Source organism: Halichoerus grypus, chromosome 8 (assembly GCF_964656455.1).
Source record: "Halichoerus grypus chromosome 8, mHalGry1.hap1.1, whole genome shotgun sequence".
In the NCBI taxonomy this organism is placed as follows: Eukaryota; Metazoa; Chordata; class Mammalia; order Carnivora; family Phocidae; genus Halichoerus; species Halichoerus grypus.
In genome coordinates, this window is record NC_135719.1 from 139,719,868 (window position 1) to 139,741,875 (window position 22,008).

Genomic DNA, 22,008 nt, shown 5'->3' on the forward strand with positions numbered 1-22,008 from the left:
CCTTAACTGCTTTCCGTAAGCTTTGCTTCCTCCTTGAGGCCTCTCTTCCTTCTGGCTGCCAATCTGTTCTCCTTCCCAGGGCTCCTTTTCCATTACGAATAAGAAAACGTAACTCAGCAATCCTCCCCACCTTCCTCATCTCCAGACTCATTATCCATTGAGGACCTGTCCTTAGCACTGAGACATATGTGGGGTTAGGCTTGCTTCTCTTACAGACTCTTCCCTGAATCCTGTCCTTAAATTCTATTGCAGAGGGGCGCCTGGGTGGCTCAGTCGGTTAAGCATCTGCCTTCAGCTCAGGTCATGATCCCAGGGTCCTGGGATCGGCTCCCTGCTGGGTGGGAAACCTGCTTCTCCCTCTCCCACTCCCCATGCTTGTGTTCCCTCTCTCACTGTGTCTCTCTCTGTCAAATAAATAAAATTAAAAAAAAAATTCTATCGCAGAAGCCCTCCAAATCTCTCATTCTATCCTGTCAACGATCCAATCTTCTGCTCGTCTTCTTTTCTACAGAAGTCATTCGAATCCTGTTTGGGCTGGTAAATAACTTAAATAGGTTATTTACATCATACAGGAAATTTTCAATCTAAGTACCCTTCTTATTTTATACAGGAATCAAACTTAACTGCAGAAAATAAATGTTTTAAATAAATTAATATAATTTTTGTGCTTGGTAATAATACATAGTAAGCTGTTATCATGCAATAATAAGGTAAAATCTGATTAATATCTCAGCAATCTACAAAATTTCAAATTAAATGCTATTGAATAGAATCATATGTTATAAACACTGTTGAGAATTTCAGAATTTTTTTTTCTAGGCCAGAACTCCTAGTGTGAGGCTATCGTATTTCTATTTTCTATAATTAAGAAATGTGTTGGGGCGCCTGGGTGGCTCAGTCGTTAAGCGTCTGCCTTCGGCTCAGGTCATGATCCCAGGGTCCTGGGATCAAGCCCCGCATCGGGCTCCCTGCTCAGCGGGAAGCCTGCTTCTCCCTCTCCCACTCCCCCTGCTTGTGTTCCCTCTCTCACTGTGTCTCTGTCAAATAAATAAATAAAATCTTTAAAAAAAAAAAAATGTGTCAATGAACTTTAAAAGTAAATTTACTAATAAGGTAAATAATCCAGCATTCTCTCTCTCAACGGGATGATATTAGCCTTCAAGTCCCACCATATTGTGCAATAAGACATGACTCAATGAGTTCATTCATTTTTTTCTGTTTATTCATTGCTCTACCCCAAACACTCAAAACACTGCCTTATCAGCTAAGTGAATGAATAAACAGATATGTACTTCCTGCGTGCCAGGTACTATGCTGGCCTCAGGAACACAGCAACAAACATGACCCCGTTCTCATGGAAACTGCACTGGAGAAGATGCACTGAATTGAATGAAAATTATGTAATTATTCAATCACAATTATGATAAAAGCAATAAAGGAGAGTTACATATGAAAATAGAATCTAACACTGCCTAAGATGTAAAAAAAAAAAAAAAAAAGACTTCTGAGGAACAGACTTTTAAGCTAGCACCTAAGTGGGGGGGCTGGGGGAGATTAGCAAAGGGAAGCACAAAGAGGAAAACTATTGCACGTGGATGAAATGATGTGTGTGAAATCCTTTAGAAGGGAGGGGCATCCTGCCTCCCAAGAACTGAAAAAAGATCAGTGGGAAAGATGAGGCTGGAATGAAAGGAAGAGCTCAGACAATGTAAGGGCCTTGTAGATTGAAAAATTTTGGATTTCGCACCAAGAGCAATGGTAACTAAGGAGTGACCATTGTATTTGTATTTAAAATGTATCACCCTGGCTGCTGGGTGGAGAATGGTTTAGAGGGAAACCAGAAGGAGGCAGGAAGACCAACTTGGGGGGCGGGGTGGAGAGTGCAGAATTTATAGGTGGGAGGTGATGCTGTCTTTGACTAGAGATGTTACACTGGGGATGCAGAAGTGGGTGAATTCAAGATATACACAGCACACACACTACTGAATAAGGTGATTGATTGAGTATGGGCGATGAGAGAGAGAAGTTCCAAGGTGGCTCCTAGGTTTCTGTAATGACTAACCAGGTGGATGACAGCTCTTTTTATTAAGATGGCGGAACAATGCAGGCCAGTCTGTGGTAGAATGGGAAATCCAAAGTTTGGTTTGGTATATGTTCTAGAAAAGATGTCCACATTAGCCAAATGATATTGGAGCTCATTAGTAAACTAGGGCAGGGATAAAAATTTGGCAGCCTTTGGCCAGTAGATGGGAAGCCATGGGAATAGATGAGATTGCCCCGAGTAATAACATAGAGTGGGAGAAGAGGGCCTAGGACTGAGTCCTCAAGAAGTCCTAACGTTTAAAGTGCACAAAGATGAGCCAACAGAGAAGAAAGAAAAGGAAAGGCTAGAAAGGTAAAAAGACAGCAAACAGAGCATAATGACATGAAAGCTAAGGAAAGATGTGATTTCAAGGAGGGAGAGTTCTATCGTTAAGAAAGTTTATGAGTGGGGCACCAGGGTGGCTCAGTTGGTTAAGCCTCCAACCCTTGATTTTTGGCTTAGGTCATGATCTCAGGGTCATGAGATTGAGCCCCGCATCCAGCTCCTTGCTGGGCATGTAGCCTCTTTAAGATTCTCTCCCTCTCCCTCTGCCCTGCCGTCTCCCCCACCAGCTAAGTATGCACTCTCTCTCTCTCTAATAAAAAAAAAAAAAAAAAGGAAGGAAGTTGATGAGTAATAAAGAAAAAATAACTGAAAAGCATTTAAGACTTCAGAATGAAGTTCAGTGCTGTGTCTGGATGAAAGACAGAAGAGACTAGGCCAAGAATAGAACAGTTAGAAATTATCTATAAAGGGGAGACCAAATAAGGCAGAATCTAGAACAGGGTGAGAAGTCTAGGAACTTTTTTAAAGAAGGACATAGACCAGAGAGAGGCCTGAAGTATAGGTGACCTAAGAGAGGCTGTGCTGAGAAAATAAACTTCCTACTCCCTGAGTTCGTTTACACTGGAGGAATTTGTTGGCATTGTTCTCTACTAGTTACTAAAGCCTGTTGAGGAAGCAGAAAGGAAGGCTTGGGAATGGTCAGGTGGGAGAGGGAAGTGAGGAAAGAATAAAGACCCCAGTGAGAGTGAAAACAGAGCTTCTGGAAATCTCCACTGGTTGCAGTTAGGCTCAGTTGTGGTAGTGTGGGGGTGGGGGTGCTTCACGAGGATCATGCTGCACTTCCCTGCATTATGGTGTCTCCACAGCTTCCTCATCAGTACAGACTTAATCCCCAAGATGATATCCATTGGGTTCTTTCCACTGGACACATCACCCACCTATCCTGAGATAGTCACGCATGCACCAGGGAGGTTGGAATGACGCTAGAAGAACCCAGTAGAGAAGGAGGGACTCAAGGAATAGTAGAGAAAATAGGTATAACAAATGGAATGAGATCCCTGGAAAAGCAGAGGACTGGATTCAGAATTCACAAGAACTGACTGACTTTCTAACATCATGGAGGATGGATGTGGATAAAAATAAGCTTGTGGATATGATGGTGGAAAGTGGATAGAATGCCTGACACTGTTTTCTTTGTGAGGCATGAAATAAGATGTTCCACTGAGAGTCAAGAAAGGAGCAGGTGGGCCGAAGGTCAGAAGAGAGTGGAAGGAAATATAAACTTTTTCACAGTGACTTCAGCTGACAAAATAAATAAAGCAAGACTCCCAGTCAGGCAGAATCAGAGTGACCAATAACAGTGCCACCAATCTGCCTGGTTTTGGGTGTTCCAAATCAGAGATTTACCAAAGTTTTCCTAATTCCTTCATCTGCAGGGGCACCTGGCTGGCTGTGTGACTCCTGATCTCAGCGTCGGATGTTCCAACAGATTGCATATGGAGCCTACTAAAAAAAAAAAAAAAAAAAAAAAAAAAAAAATCAGAGATGCTAATTCCTTCAGCTGCATTTGATTTTATTTGAGCCTCTAAAGCATGTTGTCCATACCTCAAATCCTGCTTTTTACTACAATCCTGCTTTATACTATTTTATTTCCCTACTAAAATATAAAACCCAGAGTAAAGAGTGATGGCTTATTCATCTCTGTCCCTGCAAGCACCTACAACAGTTCTTTGCAAAAAGTACTATATAGATATTTTTACAGTTAATTATTAAGTGTATAAAATAGCTCATTTAAAAATTTAGTTGTTTCAAGATCAAGTCTCCATACAGCGCATTAATCAAGAAATATTAAAGACCCAGAAATTAAACTAAAAGACAGTAAGAGCCCAGTCAACAAAATCTGTTAAAATAAATCTAGTTCTAGGGGCGCCTGGGTGGCTCAGTTGGTCATGATCCTGGAGTCCCGGGATCGAGTCCCGCATCGGGCTCCCTGCTCAGCGGGGAGTCTGCTTCTCCCTCTGACCCTCCTCCCTCTCATTCTCGCTCTCTCAAATAAATAAATAAAATCTTTAAATAAATAAATAAATAAATAAATAAATAAATAAATAAATCTAGTTCTATCATGAACAGATATTTTTTATCATCCTCCTGCCTCAGAAACTAAAGAATGGTGGCTCAGAAAACAAATTCCACAGCATGAGAATATGAAAATCAATACTGAATAAACCCCATCTTCATCTAAAGACATATCTTACTCAGTGATTTAGCTCTGCATGGAATCAGATACCTTTTAGCCACCTGAGAAGACATATAGAACTTTCTTTCTGGACATCTACTGCTATTATCAGAGTCCTACAGTTTAATATAGTCATACAGTTAATACAGTTATCGTTCTATAATTTAGTTACCAGTTTTAACTAATAATAGTTATTTTAGAGATCAGATTTTCTATACATGAGAAAGTTAAAAATCAGTAACTGCCAAGTTAAAAAAATTCTACCAGGATATGATTTAAAATGTAGGCAGCATTCGTCTTCAGACAAAATATCCAATTTTGGAGGGCAACATTAACTCTTTCAGTATCTTTGAAACACTAAACCTCTATTTCAACATGGATATGGTACTTCATATACATTCACTTTTCATAATTCTTTCCTCAACGCAAATGTTTCAACCAAAACTTCAAGCATTTGAGGTTGACTGTTGAACACTAATTTCAGCTGACCCATCAAGAGAACACTAGTAGATGTCTGTTAATTTTATGTGTCAATTTGACTGGCCAGGGGTGCCCAGGTGACGTTATTTCTAGGTGTGTCTAAGAGGATGTTTCTGGACATGATTAGCATTTGGATCAGTGGGCTGAGTAAATCGTGCTCCTCAATGTGGGTGGGCATCTTTTGGTCTGCTGAACACCTGAATAGAACATAAGGGAGATGAAGAAGGAATTGAGCCTTTTCTCCTGCCCTCACACTGGGATTCATCCCATTGGTTCCTCTGGTTCTCAGGCCTTCAGATTCAGACTGAACTAGACTACTGGCCTTCCTGGGTCTCCAGCCTTCATGGCAGATTGTGGGATTTCTTAGCTTCCATAAACACAAGAGCCAATTTCTCGTAATTAAAAAATACATATATTTTTAGATATACATACATCCTATTGGTTCTGTTTCTCTGAAAAACCCTAATACAGTGTACATAGAGATATTTTATCTGGTACTTCCCTCAATATACCTCACCAAATACCAAAAGGAAATATCTATCCTTTGAAATATCTATTACAAAAGTTTCAAAAAAAGAAAAGTATCCATTACTGCCATGATATAAAATGGTGACATTTACTGAAAATTTCTAAAATCCTTAAAAAATAAGCAATGATTTGATCAAACAAACAATAGAAATTTTTGCTGGGAAATATAGTTTCAGTACATTATTGGAGCAATTCACATAACGACTTTCAAGCAGAAGTTCATTTTAGGTTATTTTCAGATCACAATTACATGTTCAAAATCCCACTGGTTCCTTCTTAACAGTCTCACAAGTGCTGGAACTGATATACTTCAATGATAATTTCTCTAGGAGGTCTGCTAAAAAAAAAACCCAAAAATCATGCAAAACCAAATGAAAGCCAAATAGTGATGACGTATTTTGACATGGGCTGCAGCTACCCAACTATATCAACTGGAAAGCTTATAAATAAGCACAATGTAAGGGATGAGTTGTACAAACTATCAGCTATCCATGGGAACCCTTCCATGGCTTCCTCTGGTCATCCAGCATCACTTTGATTCCCTTCTCCTTGTTATAAGTGAGTAAAGGTCAAGAAATGCTTAAGCTGGGGCACCTGGGTGGCTCAGTCATTAGGTATCTGCCTTCGGCTCAGGTCATGATCTCAGGGTCCTGGGATCAAGCCCTGAATCGGGCTCCCCGCTCAGCGGGAAGCCTGCTTCTCCTTCTCTCACTCCCACTGCTTGTGTTCCCTCTCTCACTGTCTCTTTCTCTGTCAAATAAACAAATAAAATCTTAAAAAAAAAAAAAAAAAAAAGAAATGCTTAAGCAAAAACAAAGACAAGTAATTTTTGCTTACCAGCTCATTTTTTATTACCAGCTTCTAATGTTTTTCTCATAATATGAACAGCTATTAACAGAAGAGTGTGTTTCTTTTTATATTTCATGCAAAGCTCTGCATTCGGTACCTCTTACACCTGAAAAAGGCTTAAGTAAAACTAATTAAAATATTTGGGAACTTAGCTGTGTCAATACTAGCCTAACTGAAAAGTCTTTTAAATGAAGAGGTTTTTTTTTTATTTACCTAGGATTCTAAGACATACAAGAAACCAAGAAATCACACTTTCTCTGAAATTATACATTATATACATATTGCAAAAATATTAAAAATTAAATAATTTAAAATTGAGTTAAATACATGACTACCTATAATAAATTTAGGAATTGAGAGCTTTAATAGAACACAAAAAAAATTACCCAAATAAAATTCTAGATTTTTTTAAAACAACGTCTGTTATTTATTATCTAAAAGCCAATACATTTATTTGGTGGCTATTAAAATAGGTGCATTTCCAGAGGATTTTTAAGGCAGTGAAACTACTCTGTATGATACTAGAGTGGACAATACCAGGAATGAACCTTAATGTAATCTACAGACTTCGGGTGATAATGCTGTGTCAATGTATGTTCATTGATTTTAACAAATGTTATCACGCTGGTGGGAGATGCTGATGACGGGGGAGGCTGTGTGTATGTGGGGGTAAGGGGTATCTGGGAACTCTTTGTACTTCCTTCCTCTCGATTTTGCTGTGAACCTAAAATTGCTCTAAAAAATAAAGTCATTTGTCTCAAAGATTTAAAACACTACCACACAAGGTGATTTCTCTTGAAAGTTCATGTGAGTACTGACCAATATGCCATTTTTCACAAATCTAAGAAAAAAAATTATTTCCAAATGCAGTGTTAGAGAGTCCCTGTCAACTGTATAACATAAACCCTAGGGAGTGGAAGCAAAGGACACGTAAACTACGTATATTTTGTACCTTGCGCACATGGTACCTAGGAAAAGAGGAATTGTTTATTTGAGAAAATCTTAATGAGATATGCAGACCATAAGAACTAGAATGAAGAGGGTATGCTGAAGCTATACCAAAGTATCTTCTGGCCTAAAATATCACCATCTATCTCTTGGCATCTGTAGAACAAGGTAAGAGAGAAAGAAAAATGGAAGACCATGATCACAGAGCACTTGGTCCACTCATTAGCAAAACTAAAGTCGGACTTTCCAAGATCAAAGATGGCATTCTTTGTTTCTCCAAACAGCTGTTCTTTTTGGCCATAGCTTGTATAGCCAACTAACCTGACATTATGCCCACATACTGACTTCTAACGAGTACCTGAGAGAAACTGCAATAGAAAATATTTGCAGGGCATCTGGGTGGCTCAGTTGGTTAAGCATCCGACTCTTGATTTCAGCTCAGGTCATGATCTCAGGGTCGTGAGATCGAGCCCCACATTGGGTTCTGCACTGGGCGTGGAGCCCGCTTAAGGTTCTCTCTCTCCAGGACTCTCCCTCTGCCCCTCCCCACAAAAAAAAAAAAAACAGAAAGAATTTACTACAATGTGGTTTCTTTAAAATCATGGGAAAATAATGTCATGGATTATAGAACAAATAGTTTGTATTTTAAAAAACTAAAAAGAAGGAAATGATTATCATAAAATATTGAACTTGCTAATTAAGCTCATTTAATTCTGCTAATTAGGATGGACCATATGGATGATAATCTTACTCCAACTCCAATTAAAACAAAGGGTAAAATACTTGAGAGAGGAAAACATATAGCAAAATGTGTATACACTAGGTTTCCAATTTAACTTCAACCTTCTGGTGTTTTCATTTATTCTTGCCAAAATACAGTGTTCTAGATTTGAAGTTTCTTGGAGATAAATAATTTACAAAGTGGCAATATGACACCTTATGGGTAAGAAATGAGAAAAACAGGGCACAAATTTTCCCCAAATACAGAAGAGTTGAAGCGGTTTAATTCATTTTTCCTTTCTACGAGAAAATATATAGCAAGAGGTAAACACTGGAGTCAAGATCTAATCAATAATGACTAGCACTGAAATAATCAGTAGTAAAGTCTTCTACATTCTAACAGTACTAACAGAGATTTGATATACTAAATTTTTAATATCTAGGCAAAGCTTTAAAAAAAACCCATAAACATAATATAGCAATAACGACCTATGGTTGAAATTCTCATTGATTGTATCACTTATTTAGTTGCCCCAGCATACTATTCTTTATTTTACTGCCTATTTTGGCAAGTTTTAAAACATTCCCTTTACTTTGTATATTCGATATAATTCACCCCATTTTTTTATCAAATTTAATTTTCCATAAGATCCATTATCAATTGTAATTATGACCTCCATAAATACATTGACAAATGTATTGATTTGTCTCTCCTCCTTGGTAGCAAATTGAAATCGTAAGTCTTCTAAAAGAATGTCAAGTTCTTCACCAAATTAACGTGTGATGTCTTCAAGATGGGTTTAATTTGTGCCACTTGATAACAACCTTTTCTGGATTTGTAACTGTCTCTTTCCACTGACTCGCTGCTTCGGTGTGATTACTATCTTCGCTTATCCAAATCTGTAAAGGAAGAGTACAATCATTTAACTTAACACGAGAACAGCAACTGAGTTCAGTTAATTCCTCTTACTGATGAAAGACAGCGGAAGGTTGGCTCACGTATTTTTCAATTAAACAATCTTTCCATTTTTCCAAAAATATGTCAAAACACTTAACCTGTTTAGTCACTCTGAAGACTAATGTTATATGATCCAATCCAACTTCAAAATTGGATGTGAGATATTCTAAAATCATTTCTCCCAAAACAGTAATTAGTATCCTTCGTTACTGAATAAATCTATGAGCTCAACTTACAATTGATCCCAACCATTCAAAATCATTTTTGTGAGAATAAACGGAGACTAATCATGATTTAAGTTAGACTCGTAAGAAATGTACATTTTAAAGGACTTTTTACATTAGATAAAGCTGTGATTTTTAACTGAAATCTAAACCATAACTTTAGGTAATAGATATAAATGAACTTGAGAACAAGTGCAGAGCATTATGCAGACATAAGACATCACACCTCCCCAGAGGCAAAGGGGGACAAGGAATATGAAGCCTGAATGCTCACCTCAGCTTTAGCACTAACAGGAATTAACTTCTCTGAGACTCAGTTTCTAATTCTTTTAAATAAAGAAATTGGAGCAGGTCACTGATTTTCAAACTTTTTCCCCTTAATTTCCTAGTCTGAAGAACTTTTCCTTTAAATAAAATCTTACAAAGAACCTAATATATGAAACAGGTAACACCAGAGTTCTTTGGCTAATATGAGTGGGAGACCTTGAGTCTGCATTTGGCTCCCCCACCATGGTGGTTCCTGAGGATACCAGAGAAGCCACAGGAACAGAGAGCCAGCAAGATCCCTTCCAGAATTGTAATTCCTAACTAGACTCTCAACCAAGAAAGTGGAATCACCAAAAAAGTTATCTTGAAAATCACCTGTCAAGGAAATTGCCCATTCCATTCATACATGATAACCGGGGCTTGAGGATATAGGAAAACTTTAACTGAACGCACTTCATAGGCCTCAAGACCTTGAAAAGTATGCTACTTATACGAATTCTTGAGTCCAAATTCCTTCCCAAATAGGAATAAATGAAGTACAAAACTATAGTTTTTTTTACAAATATTTTAGGTAAAATGCATGAAGAAGTGAGTCAAAGAGTTATTATCAATCTTTGAATATCCACATATAATTTGAGGATTTCATAGACTGCTAATAACATCTTGTTATCAAGCAAAAGCTTTTAAACCAATAATGTATATTTTAGAATTTAAATGGAAGTCAAACAATCATAATTAAGATAAAAGATAATGGACAGCTACCATTAATCTGCTCAGAGTAAAAGACACTACAAAGGAAACAAGTCCCCATAGGATTGACAAGTAAGCAAGTGTTATGTTGTCTTACACAGACTACTAAGAATTTTTATTTTTTTTTCATTTTTTTTTTAAATGTTATTTATTTATTTGAGAGAGAGAGAGCACATGAGAGGGGGGAGGGTCAGAGGGAGAAGCAGACTCCCCGCTGAGTGGGGAGCCCGATGCAGGACTCGATCCAGGGACTCCAGGATCACGACCTGAGCCGAAGGCAGTCGCTTAACCAACTGAGCCACCCAGGCGCCCCTGGACTACTAAGAATTTTTAAATAGAGTAATCCAGACACCAAAATCAACTATCTAAATACCATCATGACCACTGCCAAAACTAATGTTTTCTAGGAATTCGAATCTAACACAGTTCAGTTAATAGCATACAGAGTTAAACACTAAACTGAACATGAAACAAAATGAAGTAAGCTGGACATCTGCAGCCTTAAAAATTTTGATTTAAATAATTAGTGTTCGAAATAAGAGAGCCAGACAAACCATAAGAGACTCTTAATCATAGGAATCAAACTGAGGGTTGCTGGAGGGGTGGGGCTAGGGGGATGGGGTAACTGGGTGACAGGCATTAAGAAGGGCACATAATGTAATGAGCACTGGGTGTTCTATAAGACTGACGAATCACTGACCTCTACCTCTGAAACCGATAATGTTATATGTTAATTAATTTAAATTTAAAAATTATATTAAAAAATATAAATAAATAAATAAATAAATAAATAAATAAATAAATGGTATTGGATAGAGGAAAAATAAATACTTAGCATTAATACCATTAACCAGTCAATGGTACGGAAAAACTGATCTTTCTTATAGTATTTATAATTGAGAAGCTCAGAAACAGACTTATTTTTAAGATAAGAAACCTAACTGCACAGAAATTCCAACTATTTGTATGAAAGCAAAGTCTGACAGGATTTCATTTTTGTGGCAACATTAAATTTTTTTTTTTTTTTTTTAAAGATTTTATTTATTTATTTGACAGAGAGAGAGAGAGAGAGAACAAGTAGGCAGAGAGGCAGGCAGAGGGAGAGGGAGAAGCAGGCTTCCTGCGGAGCAGGGAGCCCGATGCGGGGCTCAATCCCAGGACCCCAGGACCATGACCTGAGCCGAAGGCAGCCGCTTAACCAACTGAGCCACCCAGGCGCCCCGGCAACATTAAATTTTAATTTATGATGCTGTAGAATTTTACTCTATTCAACTTCAATTTTACCCTATATTCCTTCTGTTAACCAACTGTTTCAATGCACAGAGAAGTTCAAGGAAAGAATTCAAGATAGAAACTCACTACTAACCTGCCCCACAAAGTGTCTTCTTCTTACAGAGCTCCGACTATAAAGCTTAATGAGAAAAAGGATTTCTTTTTCATTTTGTATAAGTGGAAAAATCATAGTTTCTCCCCACTTTACTCTTCCATTGGAGGCCTTCAGTAAGCGTGTCTTCTTCTTATAAATCAACTCTCCTGAACTAAACATTCCCACCTTCACAAAAAAACCTAAAAAATAAGAAATTTGATATGTAAAATTTTATTTTTAAATCCCATACAAAGATATATACCTATATATTGTATTTGGTGTGAAAATATATAAGCCACTTACAAAGACCTGATGAGCTAGTGGCGTAACAGTAAAAATGCTGCTAGTAAACTTTATCATTTTAATCACACTTTACAAAGAACGACAGCGACCTCAAATGAACTGAATCTTCCTCTAACCTGAATGCCATTAAAGACTGGAAATTGCAGGCATACATAACAATCAGCAGTAGGGGAGTACACACCGAAAAGTATTACACAACAGAGAGGGGCCAACTCTTTGGACAGTGGGAGGGATTTATTTCCCAATTTTATGCAGGTACAACTCTCTGCTTGAGACTCCAGAAGTTAAACATAGGCCTGCTAGAGAAAATCTATTCTTTAAATTGAGATGGAGAGCTTCTAGTAATGGTAGAATAGTTGTACAAACTAACCTTCCCATAGATAACAATTATAAACTCTGGGAAAAATATATTAAAAAACAAAACAAAACAAAACAAACCACTGTTCAAGACATTAAAGATTGACAAACGCAGGAAGAAACTGGAGGAGTGTCAAGTCTTAAAAGATGGTAACTGCACCGGCTAACGTTCAGGTTTATGTAGCTTTCCACCTTAGCATCCTCCCCCGTCTGGCAGACACACGGGGCCTACAGCTCAGGCAGAGAGGGCAGTCTGACCAGTTTGAGTCGTCATGGGATAGAGCTGGAACTGCCAGGGCAGCAAGAAAGGGAGGAGGGAACTCCCAGAAAGGAGGGGGCTGTAAAGTGAGGACCTAGACGGACCATTAGATTTACAAAATGCAGATCATGGATAACCCCAATTAGCAGTGTTGATTAAAGAAAGACACCTCTTAATGTAATAGACCACATCTGTACTGACATCCTTGTTTCCTACAACTAACCCAATGTAGTCCTGGTAATTTATTCTTTTCATGCCAAGTTGGATTTTATTTGCTTATTTTTATTTTATGATTTTTCCATCTATCTACATAAGTGGTAATAGTCTATAGCTATTTTTTCTATGCACTGTCTTTTCTGTTTTGATATTGAGAATATGCTCACCTCATAAAGTTACTTTTTCCATCGTTTCTCATGCTTTGGAACAGCTTATGTAAAACAGGAATTAAATGTTCCTTGAAAGTTTGGTAGACTCCACCAGTAAAATCATCTTGGCCTGGTGCTTTTATTAGAGGCAATTCTTTAACTACCTACACATGGTTATCATTTTCAGCTGTTCTCCCTCTTTTGAAGCGAATTTCAAGTTTTTTTTTCTCCGAAAATCAGTTATTTTATATAGATGTTCAAATGAATTGGTATAGTTTTAAATGGTATTATCTTATTATCGAACCTCTTCTGAATTTGAGATGTTATCCTCTTCCTTGTTCATGTTTTCTTTATTTTTTGCTCAATCCAGCTTACTCTAGGTTTGTCTATTTCACTGATCTTTTCAAAGAAAAAGCTTTTGGTTTTATTGATTATGTCTTTTGCTGTTGTCTCCATAGTTATCAACTTCAACTTTACCTTTAATTCCTTACCTCTACTTTCCCTTGTGTTTGCTGTTGTTTTCCTAGCTTCCTGAACTGAATGCTCAGTTGCATTTATTTTCAGTCTTTGTAGTTATGGTGGACATCCATTGCTTTTGCCTGCCTCCCAATATTCTCTCTTCTTGTAGCAGAATAAAGGAGCACTCTTACACCACTCTTTTTTTTTTTTTTTTTTTTTGACAGAGAGACAATGAGAGGGAACACAAGCAGGGGGAGTGGGAGAGGGAGAAGCAGGCTTCCTGCCGAGCAGAGAGCCCGATGTGGGGCTCGATCCCAGGACCCTGGGATCATGACCCGAGCCGAAGGCAGACGCTTAATGACTGAGCCACCCAGGCGCCCCTCTTACCCCACTCTTAGCCCTTCAGGTAGAACTGACCACAAACCCCCAGCTCTAGGAACAGCCATGTGAACCAAGCCTACACAACGCAAAGTAGAACCCTTCTTGTGCCCCAAGGCACAGGGAAGGAAAAGTGTTTCAAGGTTTGTGTTTGATATTTTCAGTTTTGTTTTGTTTTTTTAATTAAGTTTCTAGTTAGCAGAACATTCAACGAAGGGTGAACCAGAGAAAGGATAAATTATCTAGGCTGGTGAAATATATCAGACCGTCCTCTGGACACTCAACCTATATTAACTAATGAGATCAATAAGGAATAGCATCAAATGGATAAAAACCAAGCGAGCATGCAGATGAATGGATAAAGAAGATGTGGTGTGTACACACACACACACACACACACACACACACACACACACACAATGGAATATTATGCAGCCATCAAAAATGAAATCTTGCCATTTGCAATGACATGGATGGAAATAGAGGGTATTATGCTAAGCGAAATTAGTCAATCAGAGAAAGACAACTATCATATGATTTCACTGATATGAAGAATTTGAGAAACAAGACAGAGGATCATAGGGGAAGGGACGGAAAAATGAAACAAGACGAAACCAGAGAGGGAGACAAACCATAAGAGACTCTTAATCTCAGGAAACTGAGGGTTGCTGGAGTGGAGGGGGGGTGGGAGGGATGGGGTGGCTGGATGATGGACATTGGGGAGGGTATGTGCTATGGTGAGCACTGTGAATTGTGTAAGATTGATGAACCGCAGACCTATACATCTGAAACAAATAGTACATTATATGTTAATAAAAAAACAAAACAAGGGGGGCCTGGGTGGCTCAGTCGTTAAGCATCTGCCTTTGGCTCAGGTCATGATCTGAGGGTCCTGGGATCAAGCCCTACATCGGGCTCCCTGCTCCACGGGAAGCCTGCTTCTCCCTCTCCCACTCCCCCTTGCTTGTGTTCCCTCTCTTGCTGTCTCTCTCTGTCAAAAAATAAAATCTTTAAAAACAAAACAAAACAAAAAACCAAGCGACCATGGATTAACGTAGGCACAATGGCTAAAATTTGAAATCTAATAATTTTAAGTTAAAAGGTAAGTATTTAAGTTAAATAACAAAAGTACCTAAGATTTTAATGTCCACTATTAAGAAATGTAGGATAAACTACCTTTTAGTAATATTTTCTGAAGATTCCATTTTGAACCACGGATATACTTACTCAAAGTGAGAGGTGTTGAAGAGCTTGGGAGGTACTGTGCCTCGAGAATTTGTAACTGAATTCTGCTATTTACGGCTTGAAAACAAGTCCCCAGTTGAAGTTCTGCATGGCAAACCTGGGTATCAAAAAAGTGCCATTTGATAATTAAAAATAAGGTTTTGGGGATATTTCAAAAATTCAGAAATAAAGAGCTACAGTTAGAAGTTTTGAAAACACTGCTTTTTATTGACACACAAAGCTATGATCTAAAAGATGGTTAGGATAAATGTCATGAATTCTGTAAATATGAGGTACTCACTTTTCATGGATTCTGAAAATCCAACTCACACCTACATCCTTCCTTGATCCTTCAAAATCAAGGCAGTCAAAAGACAATTCAAATTGAACACAAATTAAATTCCCAAGCAGCTGTACTAAAGAAAATGTCACCAAAATAAACACCAAAAAAGCACACTTCCAAAACACTTAAATGTAGTCACTTGAATTATTTTTAAGAATACACAAACTACAATAAAAAGTTTCCAATATGAAAATCACCATTATTTTTTCTAATTGTAGACATGACAGTAGGTGCTACCCAACTCAGAAGAAAAAGGATTACTACAAGGAACAAATGTGTGGGCTAAGAGCTGAATTACTATGCTGAATGACAGCCAGCCAAAGAAGAAAGTCAGCAAGAAGTGAGCTAGTGAAAGTGATGAGGCAGTAAATAATAAGGAAAAGGTCAAAAGAAAACTTGAGGCAAACAATGAAATGAAGGAGATACAGAGAAGGGAAAAGTTAAAATAAATTAAAGTCTTTGCTGGTTAAAAAAAAAAAAATGCTCCTGTTCTCGGCATTTAAAAAAATAGATTAAAAAGGACATTACTTACTGTTCACAAAACAAGAAAACTATGGATAAAATGTTCCTATTATGGTTTTGTACCCATAATGTGATCATACTTATGAAAATACCTAATGGTGGCAAAAACTTCCCTCAATGTTACACACTCGTAGAGCTCACTCTCACAAAACCGAGCAGCATTTGGCAAAGGGTTGGCCATTCCTAACTTGCCAGTGTCATTCTGGAATTCAACTTACTTATTATGTTCCAGGATATTAATTTAGATCATGAAAAACTATTCAAAGTGGCTGTCAATCTCCCATTCACCAAAAAATTAAAATTCCAATCAATCAGCAGGTATATATTCAGTGCATTTTTAATGGGCACAAAACTGTGGAAGATATAAGATATGATCTCTGGTCCTGAATAATGTATCATTTTTCAAAGAAAAGAAAACTTTCTGAGCCTTCCTAGAATTGTTGTTGAAAGTGACAAGTTAAGCATAATTGGAGGAAACCATGATCTGGTGATGTTGGAGGCTATCTCCTTGGCGGGAGCGATATACAGTCGAGCTAAGAGCCGGTCCTGGAATCAGTGCTTCTGTTCAAATCCCCGCTCACCAACTACCAGCTGGAGGAAACCAGGCAAGTGCTTCAATGTGTTGGTCTCCACGATAGGGATAATAAGAGCGGAAAGCTCCTAAGTTTGGTGTGAGCATTAAGTCACCTAACACCACCTCAGCTGTGTGGTTAAGTGTAAATACCAGCTATTTCTGCCTGCGAACCTCTTCCGCATTATTCAACACAGAAATCTGGGTTCTCAAATAAATACTTCCATTACTATTTGTCAAGGTCAACAATTCTGTACCAAGGAAAACATTAGCTCTACACGAAACTTCTGCTGTTTGTGGTGACATAGTTGTCAGTGTGTAAGTCTGGCTCTGTCACTTTCACCATCAGAGTGTCAATTTTCCTCCTTGACACAGGAAACAAAGCTTACTATTTTTGCATTAGCCAATAAATGAAACATTCATCCTGAGTAACATAAATTCACCAGTCCAGTATAGCTCTTCTTTCAGGCCATCAATCTTTTTGTATCCCTAGCACCTAGCACACAACAGATACACAAATGTTTGTAAGACCTCTAATACATGAAATAATTTGGTGGAAACTTAGCCATAATCATTTATTCAGATTCTCCAAGGCAGATAAGATTTTAACATCTCAACTCCCCAGAAAATAGCTTTGCTAAGTTATCTTTTGATATACTCTACTAGTCTTTAAAGTTTTAATATATGAATTATCCACTTGAACAGCACATTTGTGCCTTCTGTAAAATACGGTTGCAGATTACTGTCTACCAAGCTAATTTCAAAGATGCAGGTGACAAACTCCTGTCAGTTACAAAGCAAATTTGCTATATGTAAACAGAATATAAAAATAATCTAATATAGCATGCTTCCATTCATCATTTATTCTTTCATACCTACCTATGTACCAATACTCAATGCCAAGAATATAACAGGCCCTTACTAAGCACAGTAAAATATGAAGAAAACAGATGGAAGCTTGAGCCTAGTTTTGTTTAAAACAAGTAACTGAATTCTAAGTTGTAATAAATGCTGTACAGAGAACACACTGGAGATGGAGACAGAAAATAATACACAAGAAATAACTATTAAAAATGTGACTTCTTGATCAATTAGAGAAATCTTTTGTTTTTTTTTATTTTTTAATCTCTAATTTAATTCCCCTCTAATTCAGTGGTTCTCAAGCCAGGCTGCATCGTAGAATCACCCAGAAAGCTTCTGAAAACTACAGATGCTTCAGGCCTACCCCAGCTCTCCTCGCCCCCTACCCCCACAAAATTCTGATTTAATTGGTTTAGGTGTGGGCATGTAAAGCTCCCCAGGTGATTCACTTAAAGTTATATTAAATATTTGTGAAGGCAGGTAAAATATAAATCCCATATAAACTTAAAGTCACATATAGGTTTGACCTTATAGAAGCTTATGACCAATTTCTATAACTGTTACCGACACAAAACTATAGAACTAAATTATTAGGGATTTCTAAACAATTTAAAGACAGTGTTCAGCTGGCTAGTTAAGAGAATTAAAATCAGGTCTCAGAAATCAATATGCAGTACAGATAATCAAGTTCTTTACCAAAACAAACAAACAAACAACACCCCAACTGTAAGAACCTCCATTTTACCCAATTTATGGACAGATATTTAGCTTACTCATGCACCTTCCTAATCTATTTTAAGGCAATCTCTGAGTTTGGAGTTTATGATTCTTTCTTGCTCTTCCTAAATTATCAGCTAACTAACTTCAGGATTATTTTCCCTCAAGTATGAAACATTTAAATAAAATGTACTAGGAGAAGGTAACCCTAAGGTTATTTTGCAATAGAGAAGGCAAAGGGTCTCTGTTAACCTTTTATCAATTACTTAAAAAGTATTATTTAACAATGACATTATTATTATTATTGCTTCTTGAGAGCCTTCCTGATCCTCTAGTGTATTCTAGAGTGTTCAAATTACACTTCAACCAAAACTCACCCACAAAATAGTTCTATCACTTACAGAAATTTTTGAAGGTGGCATTATATCCAAAGAGTAATCCATTTCCTGTGTGCTGAGAGTTCTGAGTGATAGTGAGCATTCTCCGATGGTTTTCTTCCTGGGAGTCTGGGTTTGAATCTTAAATACAAGCCTTACAGTTTGTAGGCTTTGGAGTTTAATAGCAAATACAAAAGTTTCCATAAATTCAATAGTCTAAAAAAAACACAAGAAAATAATAAAAAATATATAAATAGAAGGACTGAAAAAAAGATACGCCGATACAAAAGAAATGAAAATAACATTTTATGATCTAGGAAAGGAAGATCGAATTTTTTTACAACAAAAAAAATATTTTTCAATGTAACTTAAAATGACAATGACCATGAATTGTTTTTCCAGAATTTATCCTGAATATTGCCTTTCTTAATTTCACGAATCATCCTTTTAATTACTAAGGAATTCAGGTCAACATCAACACCAAGTTAAGCAGAATACAGCTTTTCTCCTTTTTAAAAATTGGGTTGTTTCCCATCTTTGGTTCTGGGGTCTCTTTCCTGCTATTCACCACAGTTTTTCAACAGTTAATAAGTGGTTTAAGAATCTCATGTGTGCTCTCTCAGTAAGTACCCCAAATCTAATTGCTCACATTAAGACACATGAATTACTTCTATTCTTTGTCTAATGTTCTTCCCACCTACTTTGGGCTTTGATTTCTTCTTCAGTGATGTTTGCTTCACTCTTTCCAATCTGGAAATCAGTCTTGAAAAGCGCTACCTTCTCTCATAAGCATCCACCCCAGGCAAGCAAGTTAGGGTTTTCTGTGCTCAGAGTATTTTCAAATGTTCCTTTCATTACCCCTAATATTTTAAAAGCCTTGGCTTACCATGGTCTAACATCTTCTTGACATTAGACTGATTTTGCTCTACACTGCCTTCTTCCCATGTTTACTGCACTCTTTTGAAAAGGAGCTTTCTTGGGCGCCTGGGTGGCTCAGTTGGTTAAGCGACTGCCTTCGGCTCAGGTCATGATCCTGGAGTCCAGGGATCGAGTCCCACATCAGGCTCCCTGCTCAGCAGGGAGTCTGCTTCTCCCTCTGACCCTCCCCCCTCTCATGCTCTCTGTCTCTCATTCTCTCTCTCGCAAATAAATAAAATCTTAAAAAAAAAAAAAAAAAAGAAAAGGAGCTTTCTTTTGCCTTTTGAAAAGACAAGATATCTGGACAACTAACATCAATATTTTAGATACTGTGCCCACATTTTCACTTTTATTGTAATTGCTTACATCTGTAGAGTCAGAATTGTGTTTCTGAGAGCCTCCCAACCACCAAAGCTATCTTTTTCTCTCAGAGTCCTGAGCCACAGGATCACACCAACAATTTAGTATACATAAAATGTTTTTAAACTGAGATGCAATGAGCTTACACATAACGCAAGTGTGCTGGTCCACTTCACATTTTGCTACAATAGGGGTAAACAAGTTGATAAATAATAACAAATTTTAAAAGTAAGATTCCATGCAAGTTTTAATATGAGAACAAATTTTCCCAACTTTTCCTAAGTTAACTTAGTTTTATTTGAAAATCAAAAAGTGATTCTGAATTAAACAGGAAGGATTCATCTTGAATGTCAGCATTATAACCAGAGTTAAGACTTATTTCCATCTTGACTTTCTATAATGCGTATTTTCATAAAGTGAGATACTAAGACAGGTTCATCAATTTTGATTACTGCCTTTTCACTTACTAAGAACATTTTTCCATGTCCTTAAAAACTCTTCCTAAACATTATTTTTTATAGCTGCCTAAGTATTCGATCGCATGGTGTTATGGTTTAATTTTGGCCCCAAAAAAGATATGCTGAAGCCCTGATGTCCAGTAACTCAGAAAGTGACCTTATTTGGAAATAGGGTCCTTAAAGATGTAACTGGTGAAGTTAAGGTGAGGTCATAGTGGAGTGAAGACACAGCGACAGATGGAAAATGGCATGTGAAGATGGAAGCACAGAATGAAGTCAAGGAATGCCAAAGATTGCTGACCATTACCAGAAGCTAGGAGAGCAGCATGGAACAGATTCTCCCTCACTGCTGACACCTTGATTTCGGACTTTCTCCAAAACTGTGAGAGAGAAAATTCTGTTGTTCTAAGCCAACCAACTTGTGGTACTTTGTTACAGCAATCCAAAGAAAGTATAATGCCCATGGTATATATACCATGAATTTTCTCAACCATTCCCCTATATAAGACATTTAGATAGTTTCCAGTTATTCCCCTATGAACAAAATTGCCAAGAATACTTTATATATTTTTTATTTGCATTTTAAATTATTTTCATGGAACACATTCTAAGTAGAATTACTATGTAAAGGCGTATAAATATTTTAAGGCTTTGATGTGTTTTGTAAAAATAATTTCCAGAAAGTTCTCTGTTCTAGAGTACCCTACAAATTTTTTCCTAATTTTAATAAGCAAAGAAAGATAAAAAAGAAAGAGAGAGCAACGTGTAATTTAAATTTTTATTTCTATAATTACTAGTGAGAGTAAATTTTTTCATGGTTATTAGTTATTTGAATTACCTTATTTTTAAATCATATGTCCTTACAGAAAACACCTTTCATTTGCATGGAAAAACACTAGCCTTTCAACATATATGAGAAGACAAAAATGAAGATGTATTTAAACTAATGTGAAATCTAAAATCTGTAAAACCAAATACAGGATCACAAGTCTTCCGATTATAATAATTGGGAATACTTAAAAGAAATTCATTACAATCATGCAATTACTCTTCAAAATCAAAGTGGCCTAGGAGGAAAGAAGATGAAAATATAGACATTTATTTTCCTTTCATACAAGAAAAGTAGTCTCCTTAGATATTGTTCATTTTGTATATACTTTAGTGATTAAGATTTTCTTTTTAAATGCATCTTAATATTGGACAATGAAATATCAAGTATTTTTGAGGCACAAAATTGTGTTTAAAAAGCAAGGAATATGTAATTTGCAATTTCCCCAAAATAAAACACTTTCTCATTCCAATTCTTCACATAGTTTAAAGTGACAAATATGAAAAAAAAAACCCCACAAAAAGAAATTCAAACACAAAAAGCCACTTACATTAGAGCCCTCCTTTGCTGAAGATTTGAAATGCACGGGTTTGGGCAATGTTAGTGTTCCTTTTATTGAAATAGTAGGAGTGTCTCCACAACTAGAAGGCCAACTTAAATCTCTGCACTAAAAAAATTAAAAATACAGTTTGAATTTTACAGAGGACCCTGACAATACAAATATTTGATGTATTTCTTGAGTTAATGACTTAAATAAAAACTATAAAAAGTAAACATTAGTGTACAGAGATCTTTTGTTTCATCTACATTAAAATAATTTGACATTTAATGTTCCAGACATCATATCAATTTCCTTCTTGAGGTTAAAACCACAATTCCATCAGACCTACAGATTTATTTTCTTTAGAGTCTTTTCAAAATATTGTTTTCTGCAAAATACCACAGAATCCTAAATTGTAAAGGAGGTATTGTCCTGTTCCACAGAGAGAGTAACAGATGTTTATAATGAAAAC

General features: G+C 36.9%; 1 protein-coding gene across 4 annotated transcripts in view; it reads right to left on the reverse strand.

Moving 5' to 3' along the window:
* Positions 1 to 5,284: 5,284 nt before the first annotated feature.
* The window catches only part of TC2N (tandem C2 domains, nuclear), a 41,860-nt gene continuing 25,136 nt past the window's right edge, over positions 5,285 to 22,008 (reverse strand). For 3 of the 4 annotated variants that reach the window (XM_036097508.2, XM_078054113.1, XM_036097511.2), the window contains exons 8-12: positions 21,546 to 21,662; positions 18,455 to 18,646; positions 15,043 to 15,157; positions 11,695 to 11,894; positions 5,287 to 9,029 (exon numbers count right to left, since the gene is read on the reverse strand). In XM_036097508.2, the coding sequence (XP_035953401.1) occupies positions 8,919 to 9,029; positions 11,695 to 11,894; positions 15,043 to 15,157; positions 18,455 to 18,646; positions 21,546 to 21,662 (735 nt within the window). In that variant the 3' untranslated portion in view covers positions 5,287 to 8,918. Of the gene's footprint in view, positions 9,030 to 11,694; positions 11,895 to 15,042; positions 15,158 to 18,454; positions 18,647 to 21,545; positions 21,663 to 22,008 lie in introns of all 4 variants that reach the window. The other variant, XM_078054114.1, reaches the window with a different exon arrangement.